Consider the following 15068-nt stretch of genomic DNA (forward strand, 5'->3'; position numbering starts at 1 on the left):
GCCCAGCGCGGACCTAAGCTTCTCGGAGCGCTCATCATTCGCTCTGGAGCGCCTGGACACGCTCACAGCATCGTCATCTGGGCGACAGCATGCATCTGGAGACGCTGGATTGTTTGTGGGGTTCGGTGGCGGGGCAGGCGGGCCGCTGACGGCCGCGCATGACTCCGGCCTGGCACCCACTATTTGCTTGTGGGACTCGCGGCTTGTCTCCTTTGACGTCTCCCGCCTGTTGGCCGAGGCGCACCGCGGCCGCCACCAGCCGCAGACACTCTCGGCGCAGCAGCCACAGCTGTCTCATCAGGAGCTGCTAGGGGCGCATCAGCACCTGCCACGGCTGCAGATGCACCTAGGGGGCGCAGACGGCGTCACACCCCGGCTGCAGCTGCATGCGCCGCTCACGCCGCCGGAGCTATGGGCGCCGCACGTGCTGCCAGGTGGGTGTGGATGCGGGGTGTCCACGGCTTCCAGCCTGACTACGGCGGGAAAGGGAGCTCAGCGGGGCTGGTTACGATACGAACTGGGCGCACGCCGGGGCGTGGGTGGCGATTGCCGTCTCTGGCTCGCTGGCTCGCTGATGCCGGGTGGATGCCGGGTGGGCTGGGCACACAGCTGGGGTCGGGGGAAGTGGAGGGCCACCGTGTCGTCGTCATGTTCGTGGGCCTAAGGCTCGGAGACACGGACTTGGCGGCCGCTCCCCCTCATACACACACACCGCACCAAGCATAAACGATTCCAGTTCTCACAACCTTCCCAACCCCCAACTCCAAATTCCAAATTCCCAACCCCACCAGGCGCACCCCGCCCGCTGCAGCCGCACCAGCCGCACCAGCCCCCTGCCCCCGCCGGCCTCCCCGCCACGCCTGCGCCCGCGCCTGCGCCCGCCCCTCCGGCCCCCGGCGGCCCCGCCCCCGCCCCGCTGCGGTGCGGCAACCGCGGCAACACCTACCAGCCCAGCCGGCGCAAGCGGGTCAACCGGCATGGGCTGGAGAAGCGGCTCAGCACACCGCAGGTGGGAGGAGTGGGGGCGGCAGGGGGGCGCAGAGGGTGCTGGCGATCTGCGGTGAAGCCGCTGGCATGCAGCTGTGACGCGGGCGTGCATGGGCCGCAGCCCTGCCCAGCGCGTGTTACCACCGGCGCCATGCCGTCTCCCCAGCTCTCATGACGCCACTCCCTGTTTGACCCACCCTCGCCCTCAATACGTCTCTCGCGCGCTCCCTCTGCTGCGCTGCTCTCCGTGTGGCTCATCACAGGGCCGCGAGGTGTTGCTGCGGCGGTTGCGCAAGGGCCGCTGGCGCATCACGGTCGACTCCTTCCGCTGAGTGTGAGCGCCGGAGCCGGTATGGAGCAGCATTGGAGTGTTGAGCCGAGTGCCGGGGCAGTGCCGGAGCGGAGCAGGAGGGAGCAGCGCCGGACGGGGGCCGGGGGGCATCGTGCCGGGGTGGCAGGGTAGGTGCGCGCGTGGGGCCGTGGGCTACGGCCGTGAGGGTTGGGGCGGGGGTTTGCAGCCCTAGACGCAGCCGGGGTGGAGGCAGGGGGGCACAGGTGCCAGAGCCGAGAGCCGGCTTGAGGGAGCAGTGCCGGAGCCCAACAAGGCGGAGTGGGAGGGAGCAGCGATGGACGAGAGCCGGAGGGAGGTGGTGCAGGTTTGGGCAGGTCAGAGGGAGGTGGTGCAGGTTAGGGCAGGGCAGGGCAGGCACGCACGCACGCACGCTGGGTTGTCGGCTCCGCCTGCTGCGGCCTGCGGAGTTGCAGCGCAAAGCGCAGAGCGAACGAGGGGCAGGTCCCGTGAGGGGACAGGCGTGCAGTGGTGGGGCACCTACCCCAGGGGCACAGAGGACTCCTGAGCATTGAGCAGTGGGCAGGCCCGGTTGTGCGGTAGTCGTGTGAATTATGCATTGGATAACGTGCGCGCACGGAGTGCGGCTGAAGACGAATGTAATACGGGTTCAGTTGTGCATGTGCTGCGTTTCGCCCAAAGTGCAGTTCTCTCAGCTGCGCAGTGCGCCAACCTTGTGTCGCGCCCCGCCCTGCTTCCCTGGACACCATCTGGGCGACTTGGCACCCTGCCGCATCAGCCAGCCATGCATTGAGTACGGTAGCCTGTTACCATCACCCAGTAATTCATAGCAGCTTAGTGACGACGGGCAACGGTTGTCTGCTTGTCTGGTTGGGCACAGGGCTGGCGTGTGCTGCTGTGTGCGGCGTCTCAACAAGGCCCTACCAGGTCTCTACCACACATGGCTGCCATGCGAGCTCGGGCATGGCTGGCAACGCGGCACTGCTGTATGCCTGCATGCGCTTGTGCGCCAGTGCCTGTGTGCGTCCGTAGTGGTACACACATACTGTAGCCAAGGGGCTACCGCGCCAATGCAAAAGGTGAAGTTGTCGCCGCTTACTCAGCGGTCACACAAAGGGTGAACACTGCTCGTGCGAGAGCTGCACAGCCTCCCAACAGCAACAACCGCCATAACAGGTCCTGGCGGCACGGGCTTTGCCACATGCCACTCCTCCCATACAAGGCAGCCTACCCTGTCGACCCGTCATCCTGCCGCCGCCCCCATGCCCTGCATTACTGCTATGCCGCACAGCCACAGTACTGCTGACAGAAGCCCCTCTCTAAGCAGGCCGCACCCCACACACCTGTCACACGGTCTGTCTCACGCCTCACATGCCCACAACCCTGCTAGCCGGAATTCATGAATACTCATTTGCAGGTGGCCACCGCCTTGTGCGCCTGCTCCGCCAACCGCAGCAGGTGCTGCAGGACCTGCAGGTCACACTCCAACGCCACCGCCTCGTCACGCCCTGCTGCCTCCCCACCCTGCCCCACTGCCGCCTGCCCAGGCCGCTCCTGCCCACCCGCCTGCTCCTGCCCTGCTCCTGCCGTGCGCATAGCCTGCACAGGCGTGGAGCGGTGGTCTTCCCACAGCCCACGGATCACCTGCAGCCGGGCAGCAGCAGCAGCAGTAGCACGTCAGCAGTTGGATGTGGGGTACTGCTGCCGAGGAGGGACCGCTGATGTGGTGGCTGACTGACGGCTGACAGGCCCGTGGGTGGGGAGGTGGGTGGAAGCTGGGCTGAGTCGCGTGTGGAGCGGCATGAGGCTGGACACAGCTCACCCAGCCGCCGGGCCGGTGCCCCACTCCACACATCCCGAGTTTACAGTTTGAGCAAACGCAATTGGTGTCCCTACCTCTCTAATTGGAGGGGCCCAGTACCGCTTGACGATGTCCATCAGGCAAAAGTCATCCGCCTTGCAGGCAGACACCTGCAGGCAGCCAGGCGCCTCGCGGGCTGCCGCTGCCGCCGCTGCGCGGTACAGCTGCAGAGCTGCAATGGAGTCATCGGCGCACTCCACAACCGCCAAGGCAGATCCAGAGCCGCAGGCGACGAAGCTGCAGCCCTTCACCTTTACCACCCCAGGGGCTCCTGCCGCTGCCGCTGTCCCCGCCGGGCTGCCCGGAGCTACGGCTGTTGCTGCTGCTGCTGCTGCTGTGGCCAGCGGCAGTGATATGACCACCAGGCTCTCAAGCCATTTTTTCAGCCGCGCCGCGCCGCGACCGCCTGCTGCTCCATCCGGCCCGCAGGTCCGCTGCCACACGAACGGCCCACGCAGCAGCACGTACATGCGGACAGCACGCATGTCGTGCCGATACCTGCTCTTATCCGCCACGTATGCAGTCCGATATGCCATCCAAGCCTCCGCCTGCGCCACCGTCGCTGCGGCCTCCGCCTCAGCCGTATCCCACATGCGCGCCGCTGCCTGCTCCAGCACCTGCTGCGCCGTCACCTCCGCCAGCATCACTGCTGCAGGGGCTGCTGGCGTGGCGGCGCTGCCTGCGGCCTGCCTGTCCCCCCCTGCGCCTGCCGAGTACCGCGGCCGTGTTTGCAGGTCCAGCTTTGAGTCACGTCCAGAACCTCCAAATACGAGCTTCTCTGGCAAGCCGCCAACAGCCCTCACCACCGCCCGCAGCGCCGCCGCCGCCGCCGCCTCCTCGGCTGCCCTGCCGCCGCTTTCCAGCACCAACCGCCCCAGCTCCACGCGGTCAGTCACCGCCAGTAGCCGGGCAAAGGGCGTGTGTGGCTGCAGCAGCGAGGTGATGTCGGCGGAGCGGTCGGCCAGGTGCCCGACCTACACCGCGTGACGAAAGAAAGTGACAATGTGGGCGGTAAATGAACTGAACCTCACTGCGGTGATATGCGCTGAAGGCGCAATCCTTCTCATGCTTGACGGCAAACCTTCGCCAGCCTCCCGCCACCGCCCCCGTCACCGCTATCCTCATCTTCCCCGCTCAAACCTCACCTTGAGCAGCGGCAGCCGGCGCCCCGTCGCCGCCAGCACCGGCAGCAGCACTGCCACGGCGCGGCGTAAATCAGCAGCGTAGCAATAGCTCCCGTAGAGGTGCACGCATGTGATCCTGCCGCCCGCGAACCCGACCTCCAGTTGCGGCTGCCCAGGCCACCTCAGGCGCTCTAGTGCCGGCGGCGGCGACACCAGCAGCCGCTGCAGCGCCCGCACCTCCGGCCAATCCAGCTCATCAGGGATAGGCTCTTCATCGCTGGCATCCCCCAGCGGCAGCTCCGCAGCGCCCGCCGGGCTGTCCTCCCAATCATAATCCCACACATCGCCTCCCTCATCATCCCACACATCGCCGTCGCCGCGCCATAGCACACCCCAGCCCGCCCCGTCCAGGTCAAGCTGCCGGAGCTGCGGCAGCTGCAGCAGGCTGCGCACATGCAACATGTGCAGGCAGCCGGGGGTGTCGACCATCACGCGCACGGTGTGTAGGCGGCTGCCGGCGAATGCTTCTAGGCCGCGCAGGCAGGCCCTGGCGGGGAGGATGAGCTCCTCGAGCGCCGGGAAAGCGCCACGCAGCGTGGTGTGGATGGCGTGCATGTTGTTGAAGCTGTAGCTGCCCATGCCATATGGGCAGTTGTCAAGCACTAGTATGCGCACGTGCCGCAGAGTTCCGGCCAGCACGAGCGCAACAGTGACCAGCGTGGGCAGCTCCAGGGGACCCTTCAGACGCAGCTCGGTGATGTTGCGCGCCACATCGGCACCCACGCCGGCCATGCATAGGGAGGCCAGCAACGCCGGGTGCTGAACGGCGTCTCCATGCTCGCTGTCCGCGTAACCATCCGCGTCCTCCTCGTCACTATCAAATGTGATGGACAAGAGGCTGCAGCGCCGGAACCGCGCCACAGGCGAGGTGAAGCCGGTCCGCGCCCCAGGAGGCTGTGACTTCATCGCGCGATCCCATGTCGTATATAGACCTGCAGTGCGAATGTTGGCATCCACAAAATCGCGCAGCGCTTTGCAGGCGAGCCGTGCGCCCGACCACACGTCGCCCCCCGACATCGTGCCAAGAATGCGGTCCGCAGCGCTGACGTCTAGTTGCCGAAGCACATCTACGAGGCTATGCACATGTGGTGGATCTGCGTCAAGCGTGCTGTTTCCAACGTCACGCGAGTGGGATGTTTCCATGGTACGTTGCTGTTTGTGCCCTTATCCCTACAGGATTGTCTGCAGTGCTGACAGAATCTCAAAGAACGATTAGATAAGACATTTCAGCATGAATGTCCTCATGCTTCAAGGGTTCAGCGAGTCCGAGCCTACCACGGCCATCGCCCCCAGACCCTGTCCCCACCTCCGCTTCCCCGGCTGCAGCCACCACCTGACTCCAAGTAGGTTCAGCCAGACAACAACCGCAGCGTCGCATGGCGCTACAGCCCTAACGTGTCTTATACCGCACTCACCAGGGGAGGTACCTTTACTGCTCATTCCTCCTCCTTCTACCTTGTGTACAATAGCTTCGTGTAATGGATGGCTTAAATAATGGCTGTGTGCAGTCGGCGGCGGCCGGGAACGTGTGTTTACCAACTTGACAGGGGCCCCCCCTTTCTGAAGTGTATAGGTGCGCCGCGCCCCTTGCGGTGGCCGGGGCACGCCAACCTCTGGCCCCCCTCCCTCCTGCTACAACGCGGCAGCGCCGTCGCCGTCGCCGCCATCACCACTCCATGCAGAGGCGGCTGCTGTGTCCGTTGGCGCTGGTGCTGCTGGTGCTGCTGCTGGTGCCTTCATGGCTGCGGGCGGCAGTAGCAGCGCCAGGTTGGTTGCGGCCAGGCGGCCCACGTCCACTGCTACAGCCCCCGGGCCCAGCGGCTGCTCGGCCAGGGCGGTGCGCAGCTGCACCAGCCGCTCGCCCACCTGGGGGGTAGGAGAGAGGGAAGAGGTATGATGTGCAGGCGTGTAATGATTGGGTAACTGGCAGCTGCGGAGTATTCCGCTATAAGGAATCCGGCATGTTGCGCAACACGGTATATGTACATGAAAGCGCTAGGCGCCTCTAGTAGGCCGTAGGACACCGTTCCCTTGCAGTCTGCTCCCTCACACACATGTACCCCCTACGCCCTATCCCCCAGCCACCCCAGTCCCCCCCGTCGCTCCCTGCCCCCCACCTGCGGCAGCGCCAGCGCCAGCCTGCACTGCAGCCGCGCCAGTGTGCCCAGGTGCGTCTCGTGCGCGCGCCGCAGCCCCCGCACCGCCACCGCCGCCACGGCCAGGTCTCGCGCGCGGAGCAGCGTGCTGCCGGGGCCGCTGAGGGGCGGGGTGGGGAGGAGGAGGAGGTGGGAGGAGGGGAGAATGGTGGGGAGGGAGGCGGAGGGAGGGCAGAATGGTTGATTATGTGGCTTGTCAATGCAGGCGCAGCCGGTGTGCTATGCCTTGCCCCGCGCCTCCACCTAACTGACCTTCCCGCCACCTCGCAAGTCACGAGCCCCAAACACACACTCGCCCGCCGCTCCCGCCCCCTTAGTTATGAATGTAACCACCACCCCACGCGCCCACCTGTAATTGCGTGCCGCCCCCATGAGTGCCTCGCCCAGCACCCAGGTGCAGTGCTGGTAGCACGACTCCGTGGCTGGGTAGTGGCAGGGACGGCAGGGCAGGGCAGGGGAGGGCAGGGAGGGGGAGGCAAGTGTGTGCGTATTGGGTTTGTGTAGGGGAAGGGCGGGAGGAAAGGGAGGAAAGCGAGGGGGCTTGTCTGGCGGTGTGGCTATCCTGATATGTCACACTCCCACCAACCCATACCGCCTGCCCCACGTGTCCCTGCCTCCACCTCCCCCTGCTCCCTCCATCTCCCTCCATCTCCCTCACTCCGTGTGCCGTACTGCCGGTAGAAGGGCGCCAGGCTCCGCAGCTCGCCCGCTGCCCGCTGCGCATTGCCGTACAGACACACGTCCCACTGGGGGGCGGCGCTGGCAGGGCTGTCACTGGGGCAGGGTTCGCCAGCAGGGGAGGAGGCGGGCGCCGGAGAGGCGGCTGTGCCCTCCAGCATGTGCTCTATGACCACCAGCTTCTGCGGAGGTTGCAGGTGGGAGGTGGGGGTGGAGGTGGAGGTGGCAGCATGGGTCAGGGGAGTGCGGCTGAGGGGTACTCGACATGACTCGCCAGCTCTTTGGTGATGCATGGTGGTGTGGACGCAGTCTGCAAGCGCCACCCTAAGCCCACGTCCCCACTTATCCATCCGCAAAAGCTCGTTGCAACTCCCTGCTACAAGCACCGCACCCAGATGCCGCCCGCCCGCCCCACCTGCTGCACCCCCAGCTGCTCCTCCCAGTGCGGCCCCAGGTCGGGCAGCAGCAGCCGCAGACCCTGCAGCGAGCGCAGTAGCGCGGCGGCGGCAGCGCCCCTGTCGGCGCCGGCGGACGAGTCGCCCACAGCCGACTGCGGCAGGCGAAGGGGGGCAGAGGCAGAGAGGGAGAGCGGGTGGGCAGGGGAGCGGAAGGCGTGAGCGGCCAGGGCGGCCAGGGCGGTCCACAGCCAGCAGTGCACACCACATGACGCCCGCATCGCTGCCACCCCCTGCCTGGTCGTCCGGCCCTGCCTCATTACCCTCATTCCCCAACCCCTTACTCCTCAAGCCCTGTCTCCACATCCCCTAATTCACCACCCCCTCACTCCCGCTCGCGTTGTATTCTTGCCTATGCAGCATTTACATCCCCTATCCCTGCCTCTCATTTCCCACCCCTTTGCACGTTTACATGTCCTGCCATCCATCCCTGGCCCTGGCGCTCGCGGTTCCTGGCTGCCCTGGTTTGCTTCCTACTGGTGGGTAGAACTTGTGTGTAGCACATTGCTTTGCTCGCCTAGAGAGCTTGTTGGTCGAGCTTGGGTGCCATTGTCGGTGCGGCGCGGCGCCCGCGGTCTACCGTAAATCGGCAACACCTTCCAAATGACCGAGACCGAAGGTCATCCGTTGAGCTCGCACTGCATTTCTGGGTTGAGCGACGATCTCTTGATTCTTGGGAGTTACTGGGCTCGGGCACATAACTCCCCCCCCCCCAAAACACACGCACCACCCGCACCTCAATGGCGGCCTGCCACACCGCATGCTCACTCCAGTCTCCCAACAGGCCCGGCGGCGCGGGGGCGGCGGGATCCCACGCCGGGGGCGAGGGCGAGGCGGCGGACGTGGGAGTGGCGTCGGACGCGGCCGTGACGCCAGTGCCGGCGCTGCCGCCCGTCGCGGCCCCGGCTGTTGCGCTGGCGCCGTATCGTCTGAGAGGCCCGCTGCTACTGCTGCTACTGCTGCTGCTGCTGCGGCTGGCGGCGGCAGGGGTGCCAGGACTCCGGGGGAGCGCTCGGAGACCCCGGCATGCACTCGGCTGCCGGTAGGGGTGCGGAGCCATTGCGGGTGTTGGCCTTGCTGCGGCTGACGGGGCTGTAACAGCCCCACAGCAGGCGCAGGACGAGCAGGAGGCAGAAGCGGAGGCGGAGACGGAGCCTCCCCGTGCAACAGTTGCGGCTGTTGCGGGCGCCGGGGCAAAGGCAGGGAGCAACCGGAGGAGGCCGTGCGGAGGCGCCTGCCCCGGGCCGCGGGGGGCAGGGGCGCGTCCGCCGCGGCTGCTGTCCGAGCCCGAGCCGCCACGTGTTGTTAGGGCGCGACCGTGCGCGAGTGCCATATCAGCAGCTTGGCTAGCTGCTAGCGACAATGAAGGTGGATACTAAGGTTTGAGGAGTCAGCTTAGGGGGCTGAGCCCCAGCGCACAGCGCGGGTGTTGCAAAAATGTAAGCAGCGGTAGCAACTCTACAGTAGCTCGCTGGAGCATCAACTGCAGTGACACTACTAGCAACGCCGCAGACTGTATTCAACAGAAATTGAGATGCGCGAGCAAGTCAAATGGTAACGAAAGTGCGGGGCAGCACGGCAGTCGCGTGCAGCATGCGCAGAACGAACAATGCTTTCACTGATTGCAACATTCACAAACATAGGTCATTCACGCTGTTCGGCTGCATGCACTTCACGACACGCGACGTCATGACCACGGATACCCAAGGGCACACCACACCGCACCACACGCTCCCCCGCTCGCAGGGGCTGTATCGGGCTTGCCGTTGTGTGCCCATGGGTGCGCCTGAAGGAAATGTACCAACAGGCTCATGCTGTCATGCAGTGTATGCACAACGCACCGTGCGAGCCTTGTCCATGCGCGTGTTGTAATGCCGTGCTCTGCCATTCCCGCTCGACGCGGCTGGCGGATGTCAAGCATTAAACCATTGAACAGTACATTGTTGTCTGCACTCATGTGATACAATGACATGCCGATGGCTGACATTTCCATGACCTGTCAGGGAGCCCCGTGCCGCCGGCACGCATGCACTCGCAACCCGTGTTCAACATCTGGGGTGCCTCCGTTGGGCGCAGCGTTTGCCTGCATTTCCTTAACACATTGAGTCGCTCTCCGGCGTGTGTAACAACAATCATGTCGAGGGAGATCCGCTCAACGCCCTTCCTTAGGGGGCAGGAATACGGCGTGATCGACCGCGTGCCGTCGGTTGGCCTGTCAGCAACGTCGTTGGTGAATTAACTCACCGCATTGTGGCGCATTTCCCCTGTGCAACGCTTGTGGTGTGTTACATGCACAATTTTTTGTCCAGAAGTTCTCACTCAAGCTCATAGCCATTTTTTGAAATTGGCCCTTACTTCACGCGCCTTGCTTGCGTTTTACATGCAAGCTTCAACATACCCATACCTTATACAGTACGCTACTCGATCTGCTAGCTGTCAGAACGAGTTCGAAGGCAAGACATTGGGCCTCTTTCCAGTGCAGACTTTAGCCATTTAGTGGCGCAGACTTTAGTGGGCTTCTTTCTCTGCGATGCTAAATGCTTGCTAACTTTGTTGTTTTAGGCTAATATCGACGAAGGCCTGTCAGTTGGCTTGCTGGGTGTTTGCCGCGTGTCACCCCTTGGGAAAGGCAGTCCCCGACCAGGTCGCAAAATCCGACCTCGGCTTTACTCCGTCCCGATTTGTTTCCTGGTATATTTAGTGTTGTTATTGCAATCCCACAAGGCAGCGGTACTGCGGCGGAGCATTCTAAAGGGAGCGCCACTAAATCGACTGGAAAGAGGCCCATTGTTGACTTGCGCATTCAACCGCGCGGCCTAAGCCGCCGCAAAGACTACTGACATACTCTTAGAGCATGTCCACGAGAATGGGGACCAGCACGTCCAAGCCACGAACCACGCGGACGACGCTTCCAAAACCCGCGCCCCTGGGCGAGGTGCCGTCCCTGCCAGAGGCGGAGATAGTGGTGAGTTCAACTGCGTGTAAAACCAGTCCACAACTCCGCCATCTGAGCGCTGTGGGTGCGTGGACAAAAATGAAATTCAGAGCCTCGCTCCCCGCAGCCCGCCAACTGCTAGACATTGACCGCCGAGCGCGCGCCAAATCGCGCGCACACATCCACCGGGCCCCCTCCCTCCTGCTCTGACTCCTGCATCCTGACACGCTCCCGTCTGTTGCCCCTGCTGCCCTGCCCCCCTCACCTTGTACTCAGGTGCGGCAGGACATCCGCACCATGTCGCAGGCAATGCAGGTGAGTGCTCGGCAGTGGGGTTGAGCGAGCCCCCAGCCCTGCCCCTGGGCGGGCCGTTTGGGCCCCAGTCGCTCCCACTCCCAAGACGAGAGGCACGTCAGGGCTGCTTGGCCGTCCTGGGCCCACATACCCCAAATGCCAGCTTTACCCACCCCACTCAAAGCCTCCCCCACCACCCTTGGCGTCCTCACCTGCGCCCCTCCTTCCGCATGCGCCGCTCCCCGCTACTGGGAATGGGGCGGAACCAACCGGCTCTCCCCTCCGCCTCCACCTCTCCCCTCCAACACCCCTCCACAACTGGCTCCCCCCTCCTCCAACTCCCCCTGCTTCCATCCGCAGGTCCGGGTGTGCGAGGCCATAGAGAAGATGATGGAGCGGGGCTGGTCCGCGACCGCCCAGAGCCGCATCTGGGCCGAGGGGCCCTGGAGTGTGGAGGCGGGAGACTGGGCGCCCAGCGAGTACTTCCGGCTGGCACGTGAGCGATGGGCACTTGGGCAGCCTCGCTCCCCCCTGGCGTGTTTGCAGTGGTGTGTGTGTTTGTGTGTGTGTGTGTGTGTGTGTGTGTGTGTGTGTGTGCGTGCGTGCGTGTGTGTGTGTGTGTGTGTGTGTGTGTGCGTGTATATGTGTATGTGTGTGTGTTCGTTCGTTGGGCTTGAGAACCCTGTACCCGGCTGTGTGATTTGCTGACTATGCCCGTGTGCGCTGATGTGTGTTTGTTTGAGGGGAGGAATGGGGGAGGCGGTGTCGGAAAAGTGCGCCGGAAATCTGGTAGGACCAAAGTGGAGTGGCGGCGTGCGGAGACATGACTGAAGAGGGGTGGTCAGGTCCTGCCTATATGCTCCAGCCAAATCTTGCGCTTGTCCCTCGCTACTCCTTGTGATCAACCCGCATTCTCTCTCTCTCTCTCTGTGCCCTGTGTGTGCCCGCCGTACAGGCTACCACGGCTGGGACCGCAACTACTGGTGGGCCGGGCTGTTACGATGATACCCTGCGTGTGGAAGTCGGGGATGGCGCCATCCGCGGGCGGGCGGGCGGGCGTGGGATGTGTGTGGCCGGTTGTGGTGTGTGTCACGCGGACAAACGGCAGGCAGGGGAGAGAGCGTGTACATACTGTGCGTGCGCATGTGGGCATGTGGGTTGCTGGTGTGTGGCTGCGGCCCGCCTCCGTTGTTGGCTAGCTGACGGACGGGCCCACTACACCCCACGTCCACCTCTCCACCCCTCCACCCCCACCCTGCCCGCACAGCGCCCACGGCAATGAGACGTTCCCGGGCTGGCACCGCGCCTACCTGCTGGACTTTGAGCGCACCATGCAGGTGAGAGGGAGAGGTTTGCAGGTGTAGGGATGTGTGTGTGTGTGTGTGTGTGTGTTAAAAAACGAAACGAAAGCCCGCCCAGACGACGCCGGAGTTACTTACGGATACCTACCAATTAACCGAGCGTCGCGTGGTTGCCGTCACCCAGGTAGTCATACTTACCCGCGATAAGCCTGTAACCCCACGGGCGACCATTCGGCCTGACCCCGCGATGCACCTGTATGCGTCCATGCTCCGCACCCTGGGCGCGCTAAACAACGTTTACCCAGCACGCCTAATTCCCGTATTCCCGCCCGCTGGTCGTAGTCGAGCTCACCTATAAGCATGGGAATGGAAAGGCATTGGGCGGCAGCACAGAAGTGTCACGGACATGTGAAATGGCAGCGGTGGAAGAGGGCGGCGTGCAGCAAGTAAGCTATCTAATGTCCCAACACGCATCCCAAAGCCCACCCACTAACTATGCCCGTGAAAGGGAACGAGTCTGGGGCCGCGCGGCTGCAAATAGCGCCCGACTGCATGGGGCGCATGGCGGGCGGCGGTTGCAGAGACGCTGGGCCGGGCTGACTCGGCTGGCAGAAAAGGGCGTGTGCCCGTCACCCCCGAACCCGCGCATAGCCCGTATCCCGCATGTGTGCGCAAGTGTCAGACACAGGCTGGTGTGTGTGTGTGTGTGCGTGTGTGTGTGTGTGTGTTCAGGTGTGCGTGTGTAGGTGTTCCGTACATAGGCAAACACCAACAATGGCACAGAGCGCGAAGGGTTGTGGGAAGGGGCTGGGTGCGCTAGCAGGTGACGTGGCAGCTGCACCCGGCTTGCCGCTCCCACGGCGGGCTGCCTGCACCTCCACACCTCTTCCACTCCCTTCCACTCCGATGCCCTTCCCCACGACCCTTGACCCGGTCTCGGACTCGGACCGCTTCACCACCAAAAGGACGCCAACACGACCTCCTCAGCTCGTTCCCGGCCCTTCCTTCTCCTCACCTGCCGCCCGCCCTCCCACTGCTCTCCTCCTCCCTCCCCTCCTGCCCTCCCACTGCTCTCCTCCTCCCTCCTCTCCTGCCCGCCCACGCAGGCTGCGGACCGCGCTCTGGGCCGGGACGGGCGCATTGGCCTGCCGTACTGGGGGTGGGACGCCACCGACCCCAGCCGCGACCCGGCCCGCGACCCAGCCGCCTTCCCCGCGCCCGTGAACGGCCAGGTGGGTGGTAGATACCAGCCCAAACTGGATTACAGGGGGAGGGGTCAGAGCTGCAGGCTAAGCGCTGTATCCAAGGCGTCCGAGCCCAACGCGCATTTGGAGCGAGGCCGTGCTGCTGGCTAGCTACTGCGGCTTGCGTCGCACCCCTCTCAGGGCCTGACGACCTAAAGTACGTGGGGCCAACCCGTCGTCCCGTGTCCCAGCGGTGCCACCCCCCACCCCATCTCTCCCCACAGGTGTTTCCGGCCATTGTGCGGCAGCGCTTTTCGGCCCTGCCGCCGCAGCTGATCCCGCCCGAAATGAAGAGGTGGGGCAGTGTGTGTGGGGGGGCGTGGGTGGCGGAATTGAGGGGGGTGACCAGAAGGGTGATGGCTTGTGGTGTGCTGGCCGCTTGCGGTAGAGGAGCTGAGGGGGCGAACGCTGGCGGCGGTGTGTATGTGTGTGTGTGTGTGTGTGTGTGTGTGTGTGTGTGTGTGTGTGTGTGTGTGCGTGTGTGTGCGTGCGGCAGAGTGCTGCTGCAAGGCGGTATCTGGGGGTGGTCCTCGCTCCGTCTGGCAACTCCCTTACCTTGTTTCACTACACACGCCCCTCCCGCTTCACCCGCTGCACTGCCACTGCTACTGCCGCCACGCAGCGAGCTGACCAGCTACGGCCTGGCCTCGGACGAGCGCATCGTGCAGCGGCTGCAGAGCATGCGGGTGAGGGGCGAGGGGTGGTGGTGGGTCGGAGGGTGGTGGTGGTGGTGGGTGTCGGAGCGGGAGGGCGATGGAGGATGGGGTTACGGGTGGGCGTGTGGGAAAGCACGCGTGTCCTGTGCGCACACGCTCATGCGGAATAAAACATGCCCCTCTGCTTATGCTCTTCTTAATACAGTACACACACGCACACTGTCACACACACACAAACTCTCTCTGTATCTCCCAAACATACTCTCACACAAACGCCCCCCTCGTAGGTCGGCGCACAGGCTGCCGCCGCGCTGGCGCAGTGGGAGCATCCGCGCGCCGCCTCCACACACGCCGGCAACGCAAACAGCGTGGAGACGCCCCACAACAGGTGCGTGCGTGGCCGTGTGTATGTGTGTGTGTGTGTTTTGGGTGGGGATTGGGGGAAGCAGGGGGGGTGGGGGGTTACTAGAGCCTAACCACAACGGTGGGACAGCGGGGGGGGGGGGCTGTGTGAAGGGACATGTTCGCGCGCGTGCGTGTGTGTTGCGTGTGTGTGTGTGTGTGTGTGTGTGTGTGTGTGTGTATGTGTGTGTGTGTGTGTGTGTGTGTGTGTGTGTGTGTGTGTGTGTGTGTGTGTGTGTGTGTGTGTGTGTGTATTTGACTGGCCACTGGCTTCACTGCTGCCCCTGCTTGCCTGACTGACTGACTGACCGCAGTGTGCACGTGGTGTGTGGCTGGCCCATGACCTCCGTCACCTACGCCGCCTTCCACCCCATCTTCTTCATGCACCGTGAGAGAGGGAGAGAGTGTGTGTGTGTTGTGTGTGTGTGAGGGCGGCGGTGGGGGAGACGGCAAGGGGCTGAGAGACCAGGACGGGGCGGCGCGGGCAACCCGAGGCTCGTGCCATAGCGTGTGGAAGGCGGGGGGCGGACCGAGCTCGTGGTGGGCCGGGAAGCGGGCTCACGGTGTCACAACCCGCTGGGGTGTGTGTGTGTGTGTGGGTGTGG

General features: G+C 64.4%; 4 protein-coding genes across 4 annotated transcripts in view; 2 read left to right on the forward strand and 2 right to left on the reverse strand.

Moving 5' to 3' along the window:
• Window positions 1-1951, forward strand: CHLRE_14g609050v5 (uncharacterized protein). Its single transcript, XM_043069942.1, has 3 exons — window positions 1-434; window positions 792-1009; window positions 1251-1951. The coding sequence occupies exons 1-3, from the start codon at window positions 341-343 to the stop codon at window positions 1317-1319; spliced, it is 381 nt and encodes a 126-aa protein (XP_042916615.1). The 5' UTR covers window positions 1-340; the 3' UTR covers window positions 1320-1951.
• Window positions 1952-1958: 7 nt separating this feature from the next.
• On the reverse strand, window positions 1959-5484 carry CHLRE_14g609100v5 (uncharacterized protein). Its single transcript, XM_043069943.1, has 3 exons — window positions 4304-5484; window positions 3194-4132; window positions 1959-2941 (listed from the first exon to the last, which is right to left on the reverse strand). The coding sequence occupies exons 1-3, from the start codon at window positions 5357-5359 to the stop codon at window positions 2705-2707; spliced, it is 2232 nt and encodes a 743-aa protein (XP_042916616.1). The 5' UTR covers window positions 5360-5484; the 3' UTR covers window positions 1959-2704.
• Window positions 5485-5548: 64 nt separating this feature from the next.
• Window positions 5549-9154, reverse strand: CHLRE_14g609150v5 (uncharacterized protein). Its single transcript, XM_043069944.1, has 6 exons — window positions 8368-9154; window positions 7592-7726; window positions 7157-7358; window positions 6848-6920; window positions 6460-6598; window positions 5549-6208 (listed from the first exon to the last, which is right to left on the reverse strand). The coding sequence occupies exons 1-6, from the start codon at window positions 8962-8964 to the stop codon at window positions 5975-5977; spliced, it is 1380 nt and encodes a 459-aa protein (XP_042916617.1). The 5' UTR covers window positions 8965-9154; the 3' UTR covers window positions 5549-5974.
• A 780-nt stretch (window positions 9155-9934) lies between these two features.
• The window catches only part of CHLRE_14g609202v5 (uncharacterized protein), a 13402-nt gene continuing 8268 nt past the window's right edge, over window positions 9935-15068 (forward strand). Inside the window, exons 1-10 of the mRNA XM_043069945.1 lie at window positions 9935-10596; window positions 10843-10881; window positions 11221-11356; window positions 11816-11843; window positions 12128-12197; window positions 13268-13393; window positions 13630-13700; window positions 14028-14091; window positions 14349-14449; window positions 14778-14871. Coding sequence (XP_042916618.1) covers window positions 10498-10596; window positions 10843-10881; window positions 11221-11356; window positions 11816-11843; window positions 12128-12197; window positions 13268-13393; window positions 13630-13700; window positions 14028-14091; window positions 14349-14449; window positions 14778-14871 — 828 coding nt within the window. The 5' untranslated portion in view covers window positions 9935-10497. The remainder of the gene's footprint in view (window positions 10597-10842; window positions 10882-11220; window positions 11357-11815; window positions 11844-12127; window positions 12198-13267; window positions 13394-13629; window positions 13701-14027; window positions 14092-14348; window positions 14450-14777; window positions 14872-15068) is intronic.

This window comes from Chlamydomonas reinhardtii, chromosome 14 (genome assembly GCF_000002595.2).
Source record: "Chlamydomonas reinhardtii strain CC-503 cw92 mt+ chromosome 14, whole genome shotgun sequence".
Classification (NCBI taxonomy): domain Eukaryota; kingdom Viridiplantae; phylum Chlorophyta; class Chlorophyceae; order Chlamydomonadales; family Chlamydomonadaceae; genus Chlamydomonas; species Chlamydomonas reinhardtii.